This window comes from Erpetoichthys calabaricus, chromosome 5 (assembly GCF_900747795.2).
Source record: "Erpetoichthys calabaricus chromosome 5, fErpCal1.3, whole genome shotgun sequence".
In the NCBI taxonomy this organism is placed as follows: Eukaryota; Metazoa; Chordata; class Cladistia; order Polypteriformes; family Polypteridae; genus Erpetoichthys; species Erpetoichthys calabaricus.
In genome coordinates, this window is record NC_041398.2 from 229,141,617 (window position 1) to 229,162,875 (window position 21,259).

Here is a 21,259-nt window from a genome sequence, read left to right on the forward strand (position 1 = left end):
CAGACGTCCCTGGGTGAAGTAAAATCCTGAATAGTTCTTTGAGCGTGGCTAGTCGCTGTGATGCCTTAAGCCTTATCCTTTCTTTTTTCTCCCCCCAACTTGTTCCGCCATTCCCCTTAAAAAGAGAAAGTTTCCCGCCGAAAATCCTTGCCCCTCTCGGTTGTTATGGCAACCTTACGCCGGCAACAGGCAGCTGGAAAGTGTACTCGGGCGGGATCCTCCCAGAACGGGACGTCACCAAAGGTGCCTGAAGGGCTATTTAAAACACCCTCCCAGTCAACATTATAAAGTGACGGACAATTCAGAAGGCTAACCCGACTGTCCGTTATGTAGCCTTGCTACAAGTGTATTCATTGAAATGCTCCACAATATCATATGGAACTCCTTATATTACAATCCACTACAAGAAACCTCCATTTTGCAAATACCTACCGCCTTCGCCCCCCTGTGACCAAACTTCGTACAATGGGTGACCGAGCCTTTGCAGTTGCTGCTCCATGGCTCTGGAATGCCCTACCAGAGAGCCTGAGAACACAGCAGATTGTGGGCTGTTTTAAAAAAACAGCTAAAGACTTTTCTATTTAGGAAAGCTTATTAACAAGAATGCTATCATTATTGTTGTTTTATCTCTGTTTTTATCTTGTTTTGTCTTTGTTCATTTTTTTATGTAGCACTTTGAGATTTACTACAAATGTAAAGTGCCTTATAAATAAAATGAATCATTATTATTATTAAGAACCCCATGCGGGAGTTAGTGATTGCTCTGGTTTCAGAGATGCCAAAGCATGTGATGGTGATTGCCAGTACCATTATATCAACGGTGTTCAGCTTGCAGGGGGGCAGCATGTGACTAGTCATGTCTTGTTCCCAGTCAGAATGCTCAAAGATGAATTCAAGAAAAAGCCATTGTTATGATGTTTTCTTCTATGTTAGCCTCCAAATTGTGTGATTCTGATCTGTGCTCTTAACTAGAGCTGCAGAAAATTGCTTCAATTACTGTAATCTGCATGGTGAAATAGCTATATCAGCAATACAGACAGTGCTTGTATCTCAAAAAAGACGCAGTTCTGCATGATGCTGGCCAGAATTAGAAGGTGGTGTGGATTTTGTTTGAAGATTGCATATCTGTGCATGATGCAGTTTGTCTACTAAAGATATGCATATGCTAACTGACAGCACTCTATATCTAATGCATTGCATGTTCCAAAGTAGCAGAGTAAGATTTCAGTGTTAAGCCAAAAGTGTAACACTAACCAGAACTCTTATAACAAAAGCAAACAGGCTGAATTATGTGCAAGACGCGCATCATTATTTAATGTTCAATTAACTGGATGACAGACAAAAAGCTAAAGATGGGCAAGAATTCTTCTAAATATGGTGTAGGAATAATGCTACTGGTGAAAAGAAAAGAAAAAGAAAAAGGGAGCACTTACAGTAAATACACATTTTAAATTTAAGCAATCAATGACTGAATTTTGTTTCAAATGATTAACAAAAACCGTTAATGCTATGATATAGGGACTAAATGAATACTGGTAAATGGGCTCAAAAGAAATGGGTAGGTATCACAGAAATGAAAACAAAAATCATTTCACTCATTATTTTAAAGAAGGGCGTAATATGTAAACCATTTATTGTGACACTATACAGATAAGAATAGTGCTAGATACCCAAATAACACACCGACGATGATCCAGCCACAACAACAACAATATTTATTTACTAGTCATTTAGAACAGTAGTGCATAAACATTAGTAGGAACAGTCTATATTAAATGGCAAGGGACTTTGACCTCATTCTTTTTGTTGGTCGTATTTTTCTTTCTTTCAGCCTTTCTTTTGTTGATGTTTACTTGCTGAGCTGACCGTTCTTCGTGGGCTGCCGCCGTGTAATGTGTATCTTTAATTTTCTGTGACAGTAATACTGTCTTGTACTGCTCTATTCAATAAGGGCGGTAGATAATTTAGTCCAAATGGCTCTGGAATATGTGAAGAGCAACAGGTGCAGATCTTTATTTACGTGCGCCTTTATTCGCTGCGCCCAATTGAGGTCGTCCTTGTGAGGCTCGCCTTTTTGTGCGCGCCCTTATTGAAGGTTACCGTCTTGTACGTCCGCTGGCTTGTACGTCCGTAATATACGTCCGTACGTCCGTAACATACCTTTAATTTTCTCTGGCGGTAATACAGGCATGCGCGTCGGTAATATGCCTTTAATCTCCTCTGACAGTAATACTGGCTTGTATGTGGCTGTAATATGCGTCACTGTATTGTGTACCTTTAATTTCCTCTCGCAGTAATACTGGTTTGTATTTCCGTAAAACGCCTCTAACTTTCTCTGACAGTAATAACGCGCATAGCACCGTGCCCTGCGCATGCGCACTTCACCAGAAGACACACACACATGGACACCTGGACGCACAAAAGGATTTTATATATATAGATATTGCACATTTTCATACAAATGATGTAGCTCAAAGTGCTCAAAGCAGGATTTGATACCTACATAACATACATATTAAAAGTGCAGTGACAACCATCTAACCAGAATTCAGAAAAGACACAGAATCTCTTGCAAGGTCATGAATAAATGTAATATGCACAGCCATACTACAGAAAGTAAAAAAGCCCTGACAACACTTTTCTAGGAACTGATAATCTGAAGGGCAGGACATGTAATGTGTACTTATACCAATGTGACCATATGGAGCTGCGCCATTTAAAGGTAACATGAGGCTGTAAGTCACAAGGCTGCCAACTTAGTCTTTACTTTTTATTTACAGCTTAGCACTCTACAGTAAGTATCTATCTATCTATCTATCTATCTATCTATCTATCTATCTATCTATCTATCTATCTATCTATCTATCTATCTATCTATCTATCTATCTATCTATCTATCTATCTATCTATCTATCTATCTATTATTATCATTCTTTAATTAATATTATTTATTGTATCAGTATGCTGCTGCTGAAGAATGTGAATTTCCCATTGGGATTAATAAAGTATCTATCTATCTATCTATCTATCTATCTATCTATCTATCTATCTATCTATCTATCTATCTATCTATCTATCTATCTATCTATTCTATCTATCTATCTCCCTATCTATCTATCTATCAGAAAAGCAAAAAGCCATCTTTTGCACAAGAAAAACTACAGAAGGCACATGCACTGCTCAGCTGAATCAGCTCTTGTGCAATGAAATTTAGATTTTTGTTCAGTTAAATGTATAGAAAATAATTGACTATAGAAATGCTGTCACAGATGAATCAACACAAATTTGACTTTTCAAATGAAAAAATTATCATAATTGAGAATTTTACCCTGCTATCCTTTGCAACTTGAGGCTCATTTTTGGAATGTACACTAAATGCTGACGAAGAAAAGAAGCAAGACATTCATAATCAATGGGAATATGACATAAATCTATAGAAGGGACATCAAAAAACTAGAACAGTACATAGAGAGAAAGCAGGTTAAGCATTATGACTATGTCTATTATGAATACGACTATGCCATCAGGATGTCAGCTCTACTCATACTGGACATTAAATGGTGTAACATTTTGGATCCCAAAACTTCTCCAGTTTTTGTTCTCTTGTTGACAGCATGTAAATTAAGTGTTTGAAGCGAAGTCAGATTTCAGGTCAATAAGTGAATTAAATGTTATGTATAGAAATACATATTTGATGTGGCATCTAGATTAAATAAATAATGAAAGAGCATAAATGCATAGGGGTTGAGTCAGCAGTGACTACCATAATCTTTATTAAACAGCCATTACCTCTTTTTTAAAAGATCAAATCTCAAGGACTTTGGCTAATTAAAAACAGTCAATTCACCAGCAACAACTATTTATTCAATGTATAAGATGTGCAGAATGGTTAAGCATATAATTGTATCACTCATGTGTGTCAGAGGGCCATCCTCTGAGTTCCTGCCAGTTATGTGGTACCACCCCGGCCTGAGAGAGAATGCTGCTGCTAACTTGTTTGTCTTCTTCTTCCTCCAAAGAAAACCACCCAATCAGAGCAACTGACTCCACCCCTTGGGGCATAAAAGCACAACCACCCAGTAGGAGACATCACTTCATTCCCAAGCGAGCAGAGCAACGAAGCTCCTCACTCATATAAAGCAGTCTTTGTTATTGAAGCCACATTATTCTGAACAGTTTTAGTTTTATTTTCACACCATAGTGTGTTGTTGTTTTATTTAAACCATTAAGTAAATGGGGACAGCCGGATTGGGGCCCCAAAATGTATTCTTGTTTAAGCCTGTCATTCCATCTGATGACTGTAGAAGGTAGATATCAGATTGCTGTTTTACCTGTGGCTGAGAAATATGTTTCTTCACAAGGGAAAACTATGGAACCTTTGTGCTTATATTTTGAACAACATTGTTATTAATTATAGTTTTAGTTATTACTCCGTTGCAGCTCTCCCAACATCAAGTTACCACAGACGTTGTAGCCTTTTCCATTGTGCAAATAAATACCTTGTTTTCCCCGCATCTGGTCCCATCTACTGCTGAATCCAACTTTGAACGACATGATCCTCTCACTGAGCACCAAAGGGTTTGACAAACATTCTGCAATGACATAAAACATATACATTTTAAATATTTTGGATAAGCTTTTCCCTTTTATAAGAACCTATGTTAAAATATTGCTACAAATTAAACTCTAAATGTTGTTGCCTTTGTTTTCTTTCCCTTTTTTCTGCTTCTCCAGCTTAACAGTCTGGTGCAGACATGACCAAGAATAAGTAGCTTGAATGTTTGTGACTGTATTTTAGGATCTGTGTTGAAAAGTCAAGCAAATTGACACCTTTATTGGCTAACTAAAAAGATTACGGTATGCAAGCTTTCGAGGCAACTCAGGCCCCTTCTTCAGGCAAGATGTAAATCAATTACAAAGGATCGAGCACATACTATAACTACCTTTCTGTACACAAAAACATTCAGTAAAACATATTCCTGCCTTACACACGACCCTGCTCAGGATTGGGTGGACTTTGAAGATGGTATGGTAAGGTATTATGAAATACTGTATATATTTGTACAAATAATTGCATTTTATAATGGTCAATTTTTTATTGTGCTAAATTTTTAAAGTGCTTTGAACCTGTCTCCAAAGAACAACTCTGTTTTTAAAAATTTTCAGAACTGAATTTAATCTGTCTGGTTCTGAGGACTGGATTTCAAAATCTTCTGATGTTAACAGCCATTAATGGTTTTATCCTCACTTTACCTTACATGTATCACTAATGCTTGTATTCTAATTTATACACAGTGAGAAAAAAAGCTATGCTTTTTTAAAAAATTGTGGATAAATACAATGATAGAAAGAAGGGCTGCCATTAGCTCTATAGGCAATGTAACTCTAAAGTGATCTTCCTGCCACAGCACTTAAATTCAAGGTGAAGAGCCATTACTGTAGCAGAGTCAGAGCGGGCTGCTGGAGTTGATCATAATGTCTGTCACATTTTTACCCAGGTTATTATTACAGTGACCTCCATAACGTTTGAGACAAAGACACATTTTTTTTATTTATCTCTTTGCTCCACAGTTTAAATTTACGAATCAAACAATACAGACGTGATTAAAGTGCAAACTGCAGACTTTTATTTAAAAGTACTTCCATACATCTCGGTCAGAAAACTTTTAATACATGGTCCCCCAATACTTTTTGGGACATAGCAATGGCAGGTGTACCTGCAGTACATTTTACATTAAAAGGAATAATATGTATAAGGCAGGGGCCGACCAATCAATCTATCTATCTATCTATCTATCTATCTATCTATCTATCTATCTATCTATCTATCTATCTATCTATCTATCTATCTATCTATCTATCTATCTATCTATCTATCTATCTATCTATCTATCTATCTATCTATCTATCTATCTATCTATCTATCTATTATCTTGTTGCAGGATGAAGTGTCGTCCATTGAGTTTGGAGGCATTTACTGGAACTTGAGCAGATCAGATGTTTTGGTACGCTTCAGAATTTACTGTGCAACTGCCGACAGTAGCTCCATCATCGATGAAGATAAGGGTGCCAGTATCTGAGGCAGCCATACATGCCCAAGCCATAACACCTCTAGCACCATGTTTAACAGGTGAGGTGGTCTTTTACGGATCTCAGTCAGTTCCTTTATCCCTCCACAAACTTGGCTCTTGCCATCACTCTGACACAGGTTCATTTTTGTCTCCTCTGTCCACAAGAACTTTTTTCAGAATTCTGTGGTCTCTTTTAATTCTTTTTTACAAAGTATAATCTGACTATCCTGTTTTGTTGGCTATCTAGTGGCTTGCATCTTGCAGTGTGGCCTCTGTATTTCTGTTCATGACGTTTTCAGTCTCTCAGATATCCAGACATCCTGATGACTGTTTCTGATCTTTTGCTCTGGCGTTTGTGGCTTTTTCTTGACCATAGTGAAGATTCTTCTGTCATCAGCAGTGGAGGTCTTCCTTGGTCTACCAGTCCCTTTGTGATTACCGAGCTCACAAGTTTGTTCTTTCTTCTCAATGATATTCCATACAATCGATTTAGGTCATTATTTAGGTTTTATTGATGTCTCTTAATAGTTTTATTCTTGTTTTTAAGCCCTAGGATGGTTTCTTTGGCTTTCATTGGCACAGCTCTTCTCCTCATGTTGAACAATGGCAACTCCAGACTCCAAAGGGTAGAAGCAGGCCGAGGTATCTCATGAAGCAATGAACACACACCTGAGGAAACACAAACACTTCTGACGCCAACTGTCCCAAGTATTATGGTGCCCTGAAATGGGGGGACCACGTATGAAAAGTGTGTCCGAAACATATGCAAATCCCCTTAAATGAAAGTCTGCAATGTGCACTTTAATCACCATGTCTGAATTGTTTGATTTGTAGTTTTAAACTGTGGAACAAAAGGATAAATCAAGGAGAAACGTGTCTTTGTCCCAAAGATTATGGAGGGCACCATATATAGTTGCAGTACCAGCTCCTCATGCTACCCAGGACCTGGAACAAAATGTTAAAGTTAATCTCAAGAATACAATAGAGAACTATTCACAGTATGTATAGGAAAATGAAATGGTGTATTCAGGTTTTTATGCGTGAAATTCTGAGATCCTATGAAAATGATTTGTGACATCTGTGTAAAGCTTTCATATATTATTCTAGAAAACAAACGTGCATCACATTCAACACTCTAACAGTGAGCTGAAGAACAGCGTGAGCATGGAGTCAATGAGTGATAGAGCACCAGTGCTGTTTATCATGAATGCCGACTTGCTGTTGTAGACACCCAGGAGCTAATCAGAATATTCTACAGTATACGCAGTGTGAGTTATACACTTAGTGAACAGAATATCACTGCTTACGTCCAAATTTTAGAAGAGAAGTGCAGGCAAGTTAATTGAAATGCTAAAGGTCACACAGTGACTCAGAAGTAGGCAACATTGGGCAATGAAGTCCAGATCTCTTGATTACTCCATGAAATAATTTGATACCTGATAAAACTTGACTAAGAAATATTTATATGTTGTTTGCAAAGAAATGGCCAAACTGGGAGTTAAGTGAGAAAGAGTCACATACTGAAACTACCTTTGCTGTACACCAAAAAAGTTAATAGAACACACAAGACTGTGTATTACTGTACAGGCAATCAGAAGGTTGCCAGTTCAAATCCTGTAAATGCCAAAAGGGACTCTGCTCTGTTGGGCTCTTAAGCAGGGCCCTTAACCTGCAATTGCTGAGCGCTTTGAGTAGTGAGAAAAGTGCTATATAAATGCAAAGAATTATTATTATTATAGTTATACAAATAATTTTTATAGTGTTACATTTTTAAAGTGCTCTGAACCTGTCTCCAGAGAAGACCTCTCTTTAAAAATATATCAAACCTGTCAGGTTCTGAGCACAGGATTTCAGAATCCTCTGATGTTTACAGCCATGTTTGGATTTATCCTCACTTTACCTTACAAAATTCACCAATGCTTGTACTGTAGTGCATATACAATGATCTAAAAAAATGTTGAATGAATAAAATAATAGTAAGATAGACTGCCTTTAGCTATATGGTCAACTTAACTTTAGAGTGATCTTCCTGCCACAGCACTACGGTAAATGCAAGGTGAAGAGCCATTACTGTAGTAGTATCAGGGCTCCTGGTAGAGTTGATCATAGAGTTACATTTTTACACACGCTATTATTATAATAATAATCAATAATGGCTGGCTATTACTAACTATAGCCTATTCCCCTTTCTTGCAAATACCTTGTTGTAGCACCCCTGCTTTTCCTGGCCACAGAATCAGATGGTGGAACAGAAGAGGATCCAAAGCCCTACCAGGGAACTCATTGTTGACTTTGCCACATCAAAGAGTCTCTATGTGTGGTCACTATTAATGGAGTGGATGAAGAGGTGGTGCACTGCGTTAAGATACTTGGGGGTCCACATCAATGACTGGCTGGTCTGGTCTCGTAACACAGAGGAATCATATCAGAAAGGGCAGGCGGCATTCCTTTAATGTGTGTAGTGACATCCTTTACATGTCAAAACACACAGCTAAAAGCACCCAAGAATGGCCAAGGACAAAACATTGGACTGGTCTGAAGTGGCCTGACTTGAATCCTATCAAACATTTATGGAAAGATTCAAAACACGAAGTCTGGAGAAGACCCCCATCAACCCTGATAAAGCTGGAGCAGTTTGTGCAGGATGATTGGGTCAAACTGCCTGCTGATGATAGGTGGCAATTACTTTTGTCCGGTTTAAGTTATTTCAGGGATAATTGTGGGTTTTTCTTTTTTCGTGGTGAGGTACCAACAGATTTGGTGGAGATGACAGGTGGAGATGACAATAAAGATTACTTTTTTTTCGACTTTGTTAACATGGGCACAATCTATTGCACCAGTAATGTTTGGGAATTCCATCCTCAGTTTAAATCCCTTCTTAATTGAACCTTGAAGTTTAATCAGCGGGGTAACTGAGGAACTGTGGCAGCATCCAAACAATAGCCTTCACAGAAATGAGCAAGTTTCAGCTGAAATAAGGCTGAAACACTAATCACCTGTCTAAACCTTTTCTCTAAAGGACCCTTGTTGCAGGGACCCAAGCACATAGAGAACTTGCACTTCCACAAGAAGATCACGATTGCACAAAGTAGACCTCTCAAGGGTGGGATGCAGCTGTTAGCAGAGTTCCTTAAGGTTGGATCTTGGAAGGCAGTGATGGCTCTCGGGGTACCGTTTATGATGAGGGATAAAGTTTAACTGGCCTCTAAAAATGCGTAGCATGCATTTGGTGAATTATCTAGTTTACCAATTGTAGCCATAGCTTCTTTCTCTTCAAAGATTTCAGTCCATACATATGGTGAGCACACTACCGTAATTGCATTGATGTTGGACAAGTGAGGTGAATTTGACATTTGAAATGAATGTGATTGTTAAGCTAGTCATGTCATTTTCTAACCCTACTTAATCCAGATCAGTATCACGGGGGGGAACAGGAACAAACCCTGGACAGAGCGCCAGTTCTTCCATACACACCAAACACACACACTAGGGCCAATTTTACCGATTCACCTAACTTGCGTGTTACTGGACAGTGGGAAGAAACCAGAGTGCCCAGAAATAACCCACACAGACACGGGAAGAATTTGCAGGGAGGAACCGGGGTGTGAACTGTGGTCTCCTTACTGCGAGTCAGCAGTGCTACCACTGTGCCACCGTGCCACCTGTTGTGAAGTTGGTCCACAGCAAAATCTATGTAATTTTAGAAATACGTTTTTAGTTAAATGAAGTTTGTGTGGGAGGGGTATTTTAAGGCTTAAACTATAAAAAAAAAAATGTTTATTTATATGGTCTTTCTATATCGCAGATTTTCACCTATCACTGATGGGTCTGGAACGTAACTTCCGGGATAGCCGGGGGATCACTGTACTGTATGTTGTCCTGTAATGAACTCTTAAGAGGAATAGTGTATGTGGTAGACTTAGAACATCTTGAGTTGGATTACTGACTTGTGCCATTTGGAAATTTCATTTCTGTCTGCAAAATGTCACTACTTTCTCCCTAATGTGCTATAAAATCTCATCAAAATGTGCAAAAGAAAAACAGGCTTTCATCATAATATAGCTAAGGACTGTCATTTATTTAAAATTCTGCTTTGCACTTATTCTACACTTTATGATTCACATGTGGCTGGTGAGCTTTACAAATTTCTTTGATTTAGTTCAAATGTGAGACAAGTTAACTTGCAATTCTTCATCACTGATTTGTAATATTTCTGGATTTTAGTGTTTATTTATGGTGCAACATTTTGCTTTTCCCTTTATTATTATAACAGCTTTAAGTCCCCAAGAAGGGGCCTGAGTTGCCTCGAAAGCTTGCATATTGTAATCTTTTTAGTTAGCCAATAAAAGTTGTCATTTTGCTTGGCTTTTCTCTACAGTATATTGTATATAAAGAAAATAATGTTTTGTAAGCTGGTTATTCTTATAAGTTCCAAGCTCATTAAATACAGGCACCATCGTAGTGCACTGCGTATTAATTGGGCTTTACTGCTACCAACAATAACATTTAAAAAAAAGAATGAGCTGATTGCAGTGCCAATGCACAACAACACTTGAACGACATGCCGCAAAGGAGTGTGTACTGGAGATAATTAACAGACACACAACTATAGGTGGGTAACCAGGACATCCCTTCCCCTGTGGCACCCAGGGACTCTGACAGGGTTGCACATCCGTACTCCCCATAAACAACTGCAGGAGTTCAAGCTGGGACGCCTCCAGCAGACTACTGCTACCCAAAGTATGGGGGAATGGAACTGCTCCTGGCCTCTGGCTCTGCTCATTCATCTTGGCAAGAGGTCGTCGTTTTGTCCAGACTGGATGCCATCTGTCCTCAATGACACACAGACTGGGTATGCATTTTTATTTCCAAAATGCCAGATGTGGCTTGGTTTGCCTACATGAATTTTATTATCCCTGTCTTTCACATTTTTCATTTGCCAGCCATCAGCTTATATGAAAACCTCCAAGGCTTTATAGTTTAGCTTTCCCTGCAATCTCACTCAAGCTCTTTTTGCATTTTACTATACACCCATTGCAAATTTCAATCCTGTTAAACATGAAAGCCTATGATAAATGTCTATGGCATTCGGTAAAAAAATTATTTGATTTCTATTAAATGGACCCTTTTTAGGAAATACAACAGTTATGTTAGATCAGTTTTTGAAAGTGAAATCTATGCTTAAGATTTTTATTTTATATGCCTTTTTCAGGTAAAAGTAGTCTGCCAGAGTATTGCCTTTGGCTTAAAGGAGCAAATACCAATGTGTTGTTGCAATCTCTATAACTGTTTGACTACTTTCCTGTCAGGAGAATAATTTTCATTACAGAATAGATGGAAACTGCAACTCTACCTTTGAAATAAACCTTAGACACAAACAAGAAATTTTGCCATAATTAAATGCTATCCACATCCAGCCGCTCACCATTATAGCCAAGGACAATTCAATTAATTAAATTAAGCTTTTCAGTAAAACTAGGAGGAACTAATTATACCTAATTAAGGAAAATTAAATTAATATTTTGAACAAATTTAAGTAGTAATTAAACACTGAGATTTTAAGAGTGCAATGTGTAGTAGTTGAGTGGTGCCGGAGGAAAACAATAGAGGCACCTTGAAGTGCAGGCAACACAGCAGAACAACACATTGAAAGTCAGTTTTATTTGTGAAGGTAAAAAATGGAGGTTTGGCTGCTGTAAGAGATTATCTGGCTGGCAATGTACTTTCAGGGGCAATAGTGCCAACAAGATAGCAGAGGGTGGGGGGCAGTCCCAAAAGGGACCTCCCATAGACAAAGAAGTCCAAACTCGTAGCTTATGCTACACACCTTGACAGGGGATGATAAAGTGAAACTGGCATGTGCTCAGAAATTAACATTTCAAAGGTGTGGAGAATAAATGAAGCCATAGAGGACTGGCATGAGACCTGTTCAGTGCCTCCAAGTCGGCAGAAATTCCCAGGAAAGTGAAGGTACTAACAGCATTGTTTTTACTGAAATGATACAAATATTCAAGTAGCAAGTCAAAGTCAGAAGCAAAAGTCAATCCTTTTTTTCAACAAAGTGAGACTGTTAAGCAGAAATAAGGAGCCAGAAATGAGAGGCAATGTCCAAAAACTGGGAAGTCACAAACAAAGGTGTGGCCGGCATCAAGGAAGCAGTCGGAAGCAGGGAAAAATGTCAGAGTACCACTCCAGTAACTCCATTTAATTACACAGAAATAGAAAGGCTTAAGTGCACAACTAAAAAGACGCAGAATTAAGGTCAGTCTTGCAGGCTTTCTCTCTCTGGTACGCATCTCTGGCTCTTAGCAGACTCAGATCCAGGTCTGCTTAAAGATGCCACCTTTCCATACCATCGGTTTATATGGTGAATCGACCAGAAGGGGCAGGACTTGTTCCAGAAGTCACAATCGGGGCAGGAGTGCCCTCACTGGGTATCTTCTCTGGGCTGTGGAGAAAGTACACAATACTGCTAGGGATGGAGCCTCATCTTATCCTGCAGTAGTGTTGCTTACCTTAGTTGAGAGGACTCTCAGATGTGCATGTGTGACAAAGGATTCTTTTTAGAAGTTCAAATGCTGAAAATTTGGATACTCTGGGAATTTCTAGGACAATCTTTAAACCATTTCTCTGATGCCATCACAAGCGGTGCCAGTCCTGAAGGATTCTGGGATAATTACCATGACAATGAGTAATGCAAAATTCTTGAAATGGCAGAATCTCGATTTCTGCTAAGGCACACAGATAGGAGGGTCACCAACAACATGGATCCATCCACCCAACCTGACTCGCGTCAACAGTCCAGACAAGTGGAAGTGGTGAAATGTTGTGTGGAGTGTTTTCTTGGCACACTTTGGGACCATTAATACCAATTAATCATAGATGGAATTCCACAGCCTTTTTGAGTATTGTTGCTGACCATGTGCATCCCTTCATGGCTATAATTTAAACATCTTCTAATGGATACTTTCAGCATGATAGCGCACCATCTGAAAAAAGCAAAAGTCATCTCAAACTACCCTAAGTTCTTGTCTATAAGCCGCGGCTTATCTAAGGAAAAAAGTTGTGAAAATGAAAAAATAGAATATCGGCTTATACATAAATCCGGCTTATACAGTAATCCCTTCTCCATTGCGGGGGTTGCGTTCCAGAGCCACCCGCGAAATAAGAAAATCCGCGAAGTAGAAACCATATGTTTATATGGTTATTTTTATATTGTCATGCTTGGGTCACAGATTTGCACAGAAACACAGGAGGTTGTAGAGAGACAGGAACGTTATTCAAACACTGCAAACAAACATTTGTCTCTTTTTCAAAAGTTTAAACTGTGCTCCATGACAAGACAGAGATGACAGTTCTGTCTCACAATTAAAAGAATGCAAACATATCTTCCTCTTCAAAGGAGTGTGTGTCAGGAGCACAGAATGTCACATAGATAGAGAAAACAATCTCTAGCAAACAAATCAATAGGGCTGTTTGGCTCTTAAGTATGCGAAGCACCGCGGCACAAAGCTGTTGAAGGCGGCAACTCACACCCCCTCCGTCAGGAGCAGGGAAAGAGAGAGAGAGAGAGAGAGAGAGAGAGAGAGAGAGACAGAGTTTGTTTTTCAGTCAAAAATCAATACGTGCCCTTCGAGCTTTTAAGTATGCGAAGCACTGTGCAGCATGTCGTTTCAGGAATCAGCTTTACAAAAGATAGCAACGTGAAGATAATCTTTCAGCATTTTTAGACGAGCGTCCGTATCATCTAGGTGTGTGAACAGCCCCCCTGCTCAATCCCCATACGTCAGGATCACAGATAGTCAGCGCAAGAGAGAGAGAAAAGTAAGCAATCTAGCTTCTCAGCCATCTGCCAATAGCGTCCCTTGTATGAAATGAACTGGGCAAACCAACTGAGGAAGCATGTACCAGAAATTAAAAGACCCATTGTCCGCAGAAATCCGCGAACCAGCAAAAAATCTGCGATATATATTTAAATATGCTTACATATAAAATCACAATTTAAATGACCGCTACGCGCGCGTGTTGACTCGGCGACGCCCAGAGCAGAAAGAATGCGCTCCGGCCGCTCCAACCGCGCCATGCGGGGTGTGAGAGAGACACCAATATCTCATACTCTCTCCCCCCTTAAAGAAATTAAATGGGTGCGAGTGAGACCACTGACCTCTGTCCCTTCGATTAGTTATAGGTTATAGTACGTTCGGCTTTTCCATGAGTACGGCTTATCCTCTGGATGATAAGATTTTATTTTAAAAATTCGTATGATTTTTGGTCTCCGGCTTATACACGAGTCCGGCTTATAGACAAGAACCTAGGGTAATTTCATGTACATGACCAGGAGTTTGGTGTTCTTCAGTGGCCTTCCCATTCACTGTATCGGAATCCAATAGAACATCTTTGGGAAGTGGTAGAACAGGAGACTCAAAGCAGGAATGTGTGGCTGACAATTCAATAGAAATTATGTGACGCATTTGTGTCAACATGGACCAGAATCTTACAGGAATGTTTCCAACATATTGTGGAAACCATGCCACAAAGAAGTGAGGCTGTGTTGACAGTAAAAGGAGGTCCTACATAGAATTAGTATAGCGTTCCTAATAATTTGATAAGTGAGTGTATTTTCCCTCTATAATCTGAACATACTCAGGTTAAGTACTTTGCTTAGGTAAACATTGCTTGAAGTGGAACCAGAATACTGGTGGTACACTGTTTGGCCAGTGCCTTGCTCCTTCTCACCTTTTGTTTTTACTTTTACATGATACAGTAGTTGAGCGAAGAGATACACTAACATTCAATTGAAAAGCTTTGTCCCCTATGAAGCTTTGGGTGCCAAGATCAAATATCATTCGATCAAAGAGCTACCTGTGAAACTTTGACCGCCGAGATAAAATAGCATTAGAGTGTGATGCTAAAAAATGTTGCCCACTTCAAGCACTAGTAGGTGAGAATTAAAAGGACAGTATTATCCAGATGTATGGGTGGAATGGTGGCTCTGAGGCTAGGGATCTGCGCTGGCAATCAGAAGGTTGCCGATTTGAGTCTCATAACTGCTCCGTTGGGCCCCTGAGTAAGGCCCTTAACCTACAATTGCTCCGTCCTGGGTATGACATTAATCTGCACCCAGTCCTGCAAACAGATCCTCTAAGTTGCAGGGCAAACTTGGGGGTTGGTGGCAGGATTGGCACTCCAGCCACCATGAAAAAACACACACTGCTCCAGTGTGGTGTTGAGGTGTCACCTGTCACATAGCTGCACTCGGACCTCAATCCAGGTGGTTCCCCCTGTGGGTGTGGCAACGCTCTGTAATCAGCGCATGCTCCCAACTTCTCTCTCTACTCTGTCTTTGTTAAATGGTTAAATGGTGTGACTCAAACCACCTACTCCTGAACACCAGCAAAACCAAGGAGCTGGTGGTGGATTTTAGGAGGACCAGGCCCCTCATGGACCCCGTGATCATCAGAGGTGACTGTGTGCAGAGGGTGCAGACCTATAAATACCTGAAGTGCAGCTGGATGATAAATTGGACTGGACTGCCAATACTGATTCTCTGTGCAAGAGAGGACAGAGCCGGCTATACTTCCTTAGAAGGCTGGCGTCCTTCAACATCTGCAATAAGATGCTGCAGATGTACTATCAGAGGGTTGTGGCGAGCGCCCTCTTCTACGCGGTGGTGTGCTGGGGAGGCAGCATTAAGAAGAGGGACACCTCACGCCTGGACAAACTGGTGAGGAAAGCAGGCTTTATTGTAGGCACGGAGCTGGACAGTTTGACATCCGTGGCAGAGCAACGGGCGCTGAGCAGGCTCCTGTCAATCATGGAGAATCCACTGCATCCACTAAACAGTGTCATCTCCAGACAGAGGAGCAGCATCAGCGAAAGACTGCTGTCACTGTCCTGTTCCACTGACAGACTGAGGAGATCATTCCTCCCCCAAACTATGCAATTCCACCCGAGGGGGGTAAACGTTAACATTATTCAAAGTTATTGTCTGTTATACCTGTATTTTTATTACTCTTTAACTTAATATTGTTTTTTTGTATCAGTATACTGCTGCTGGAGTATGTGAATTTTCCCTTGGGATTAATAAAGTATCTATCTATCTATCTATCTATCTATCTATCTATCTATCTATCTATCTATCTATCTATCTATCTATCTATCTATCTATCTATCTATCTATCTATCTATCTATCTATCTATCTATCTATCTATCTATCTATCTCTATTGTCCAGATGGCCACATTGTCTGTTACAAATAATTTAAAAGCAATGTACTCAGTTCTTTTAACTGGAAGAAAGTTATGTCTCACATCATTGCATGCCATGTGTAGAAAACATTAAACACATAAGATTTACGCTGAGAAATAATAATATAAAACAGATCCAGGATATTTCAACTCAATAGACAGTATGAGTGGCAACTACCTCCAGGCCACACTTCCTAAAGAGGCTTTGCACATCATTACATATTTTAACTAAAACAAGGAGAGAGGATTCTAATTAAAATATACAGAACATCATTTCTTGCTTCTGAAGGACTGAAAATAATACAAGGATTAGACTAATTATCAAGTTTGATAATTGGCTTTAACAGACTAACTTACTTTAAACAGGTTTAAAAAAATGAGGCCTGTGCAGCTATGATAAAATACACAAAAGGGATCTAATTAAAGAACTTAAGATAATGAAAGGATTAAATACAATGAAAAGCAGCAAGGCCTTCCATTTTCTTTCTTCTTTTACTTCTTTAGGAAGTGGACAGCCACATGAGCAACATTTCAATTTTGAGTAATCAGAAGAGAAGAGGGTATAGACAATGAATGCTGGAATTTATTTCTTTCCATATACATTTATATGGGGTCATTAGTGCCTTCATGGAATGCAACAGAGATAAACAGCTCTTATGTATGCACACTACACACATATACAGTAGTCTGATTTGCTCTTGATGGTTGAAGTGTGTGTGATGCCCTCTGAGGCCTTCAGAAACAATGTAATAGATGCCTATGAGTCTGAGAAGGGATTTAAAAAGACCTCCAAATGATTGAAAGTCAATTATTCTACTATCCAGAAGATCATCCACAAGTGAAGATTTCAAACAACTGCCATCTTGCTGGGGTGCTCCGGCTTGGACAAGTTCAGCCCAAGCGCAGAATGTAAGATGCTGAAAGATATCTCTAAGAACCCCAGAATTTTGTTCTGGGACATAAAGTGCAAAGTGCATGATCCTACCATTAGAAAAAGGCTGCACAAGTTAGATCCACATAGGAGGTGTGCCAGGAGGAAACGTTAGTGAAAGACTAAAGCTTGCCCATGAGCAACGAGGCAAAGACCAGGACTTCCAAAACAATGTGCTCTGGACAGACAAATCAAAGATAAGGAATATTTCCCCACAGCAAGAACTTTGTTTTCAGGATTTACACTGAGAAATAATAATAAAAAAAAGATCCAAGTAGCCAACCAGTATGAAGATATTTCAACTCAACAGTACAAGTGACAACTACCTCCAGGCCACACTTCCTAAAGAGGCTTTGCACATCATGGCATATTTAACTAAAACAAGAAGAGAGGATTCTAATTAAATTATACAGAACATTATTTCTTGCTTCTGAAGGACTGATTTGCTCTTTGTGGTTTAAGTGTGTGTGATCCCCTCTGAGGCCTTCAGAAACAATGTTATAGATGCCTATGAGTCTGAGATAGGATTTAAAAAGACCTCCAAACAACTGAAAGTCAACCATTCCACTGTCCAGAAGATCATCCACAAGTGGAAATTTCAAACAACTGCCATCTTGCTTGGGTGGTCTGGCTTGGACAAGTTCAGACTGAGAACTGAATGGAAGATGCTGAAAGACGTCTCTAAGAAGCCCAGAACTTTGTTCTGGGACCTACAGGTAGCTCTTGATATCAAGGTATATGAGCCTACCATTAGAAAGAGGCTGCACAAGTTAGATCCACATAGGAGGTGTGCCAGGAGGAAACCTTAGCTTTTAAGAACGAACATCAGGGAAAGACTAAAGCTTGCCCATGAGCAACTAGGCAAAGACCAGGACTTCTGAAACAATGTGCTCTGGATAGACAAAGCAAAGATAAGGATTTTTTTCCCCAAAGTAAGAACTTTGTTTTCAGGAACCTGTACAATGTAGGACCTGAGGCACTTGGGGTTAACTGGCCACTTCCGTGTGTTCTGTCCCCACTGCACATCAGGAATCTTAATCTTTATGCAAAAATGTGATAAGCAAAGAAGAGTGATGTGGTGCAAAGTGGGGTGCATTCAGGGGTTCCCCCATTACTCAATACTTGGATGCAGTGCATGGTGCATCATACTATGGTGGTAGCTATGAAGTGGGATTCGGTGTGAAGTGCATCACATTTGGAAGTTCACGGGGGGACTTATAGCTTCGATGCGGTGCATAGCGCGGTGCACTGCAGAGGTGGTTATGAAAAGTGAGGCAGTGAAAAGTGTGACACAATAGGGAGATCACGGGAGAGATTATTGCTGCGATGCAGTGTATAGTGCACCACTCCATCCTCACTGATAACTCTCCAAACTCCAAATTACTACTAGTAATAATAATAATAATTCCTTACATTTATATAGCACTTTTCTCACTACTCAATGCGTTCTCCACGCAGGGAGGACCCGGGAAGCGAACCCACAATCTCCTTACTGCTAACAGATTTGTAAGATCAACTAATCAGCCCAATTTATCGCCTGAGACCCATCTGCAATAGTTCCTGGTTGAATTGGAGAAGGAGAAACAAAAAGTACCAGGAACTACTTACCAGGAGCAACAAAGCTGCTGTGATGGGAATGCTATAAAAGTTCCAGAGTTTCCAAAAAGTCACTTGTTCCTGAAAAAAAGTTCCTGCGGTGGGAAAGTGCCTATTGAGTTATTTGACTATAAAGCAAAGTAGGGTGGTGGAAATGTTATGATTTCGGGCTTCTTTGATTCATCAGAGCCTAGGCAGCTCACAATCATAGAATCCAAAATGGAAGATACTTGAAGATAATGTGAGACCATCAGAATATTGAAGCTCAACTAAAAGCGAACCTTGCAACTGAATGTACCAATTTCCCTAAACATACCAGTAGATTCACCAAGGGAAGGCCAATCGAGATGCTGGGGAGGATTTGAAACTGACACCCCACAAAACATCACACAGCTGAAAGAATTTTGCATGGAGGAGCAAGAAACTTTATTTTTACCAGTCGATAAGGCAAAACTGAGCAAACAATATGGAATTTCCAGTATTGACCACTTACAGTATTGCTTAACAATTCTGTAATGTGCTTTTGAATGTGTGCTCCAAACCTGGCAATTGGAATAATTTAGTACATGTGTAAGTAAACCATATTCTCCATTCACTCTTTAACACTAGAATTACCAGAGCCTACGAAAAAACTCGTAAATCCGTCCCACCTTAAATCGCGTCTTAAATCCGTTTGCACCTCTCCGCCAGAATCCTTTGTCATCTAAATGTGCTGATAAAGCTATTAGTAGCCAGCTATTCCATCCCCCCACCAACTTAGAATGAACTTCTCTCCTAGCTCAAGCCTTGCCTTGATTTGATTACCTGGGATTGAAGTGGAGTTTTACAGTGGAAATAATTCTAGCGTTATTTGGAATACACGCATTTCATGTGTGTTCCATTTCTATAGTTGGCTGTGCAAACACATTTTTAAAACAGAAACGTTTTTCATATTCTAATAGTAAATGACAAAATGTAGGCATAAACTATATAACGTATGAAGCCTGAAGTCCATATATCAAAGAAACACTTTCACAAAAGGTACAAATAAAAGAACACGTGCGCCTTCATGCAAAAAAAAAAAAAAAAAAAGCCGCGTTAGCATGCCACATTGACTTTCTTACTACAAGTGCCGTGGTGGCGTAATGGTATCAGGCCCTGACTGGGAATCAGAGGGTGGCGAGTTCAATTCCGCACGGCTCCACTTCGAAAAATTAACTGCTCTTATTCTTACAATTTTAGAATAACAATATAAATTTGATTTCAGTCTGTAACAGGCGGTGTAACTTATGATACTGGTAAAGGTTAGCTTTTTTTATTTTTTTTTTAATTCACTTTTCATTCTCGCAGTCACATTCAGAATCAATCCATACAACCCCATCTGACACAGCTGGTTTCACATAAATAAAAGTGCACTTTTATTCAAGACTATAACCGAAGAATAAAGAAAGCAAGTTACAGTTGGTGGTTGATACAACAGCTTGCGTGGTGCAATGTTAAGAACTGCTGATTTCCGATCCGTGCTATATAAAATCATCACATTCAAATATTAACAGTTCCCACACACCCAAGGTCCGCCATTCCTACATTTACAACATGTGTACTTGTTGCAGTGTACACACCTCTCTGTGCTATGGTTCCTATTACAGTGAATGAGCACCTGACACTGTACTTTCTTCCCTGGGGGAAGCTGAGGTCTTAGAACGGAAGTTTGTTGACGCTGTATCATCTTTTCTTTTTCCATCGCCTTTTCCTGTAAGAAGCGACGACGAAGTTCCTCTGCAAGGTGAGCCATGAACACTCTTCTTTTCTCAGCGGACCCCGTGCATGCCTTATACAGTACGTGTGCGTTCATCGCTGCTAGGTCAAGGATGTTGTACAACACAGCAACCGGCCACCTGCGTGTTCCTGTGCGCACTGAACAAGCACGCGCCTTCTGGTCCATGATGTCAACGCCACGCTGGGGAAAAAAGAAAGACAAATATATGTGACATTTTGAAGAAATCATTTTATCACCAGAAGAGCACCAGAATACTTCGTCACACTAATATTTTTTTCATTAGCATACCTTCATGTGGTTGTAGTCTGTGACCGTGTTTGTTTTTTTTTTTTTTTATCTTGCCCAATCTCCACATCATGGTGCATTGTGCTGAGAATGCAGACAGACTTCATCTTTTTGGGCACATACACTGTCAGCATGGCACTGGGAGATCTAAACACCAGCGTGGAGAATTGTTCGTGTACTGAACTGACTTTAGCTGCAGGTGGAAGTTCCCGTCGCACTTTATTCATGGTGCCAAGCAGAGCTGTATTGCGGTGCAGCAGTCTATTAGCCAGCGAAAGTGACGTGACGAAGTTGTCTGTTGTTACGGTTCTGCCTTTTTGGATTGCGGCAGATTTGGAGACAAAGTACATGTGCAATGCCACTCCTTATT

General features: G+C 39.9%; 1 protein-coding gene across 1 annotated transcript in view; it reads right to left on the reverse strand.

Annotated features, from left to right (window-relative positions):
- adamts12 (ADAM metallopeptidase with thrombospondin type 1 motif, 12) overlaps positions 1 to 21,259 on the reverse strand; it is a 381,209-nt gene that overhangs the window by 331,558 nt on the left and 28,392 nt on the right. Inside the window, exon 7 of the mRNA XM_051928108.1 lies at positions 4,500 to 4,592. Within this exon, the coding sequence (XP_051784068.1) occupies positions 4,500 to 4,592 (93 nt within the window). The remainder of the gene's footprint in view (positions 1 to 4,499; positions 4,593 to 21,259) is intronic.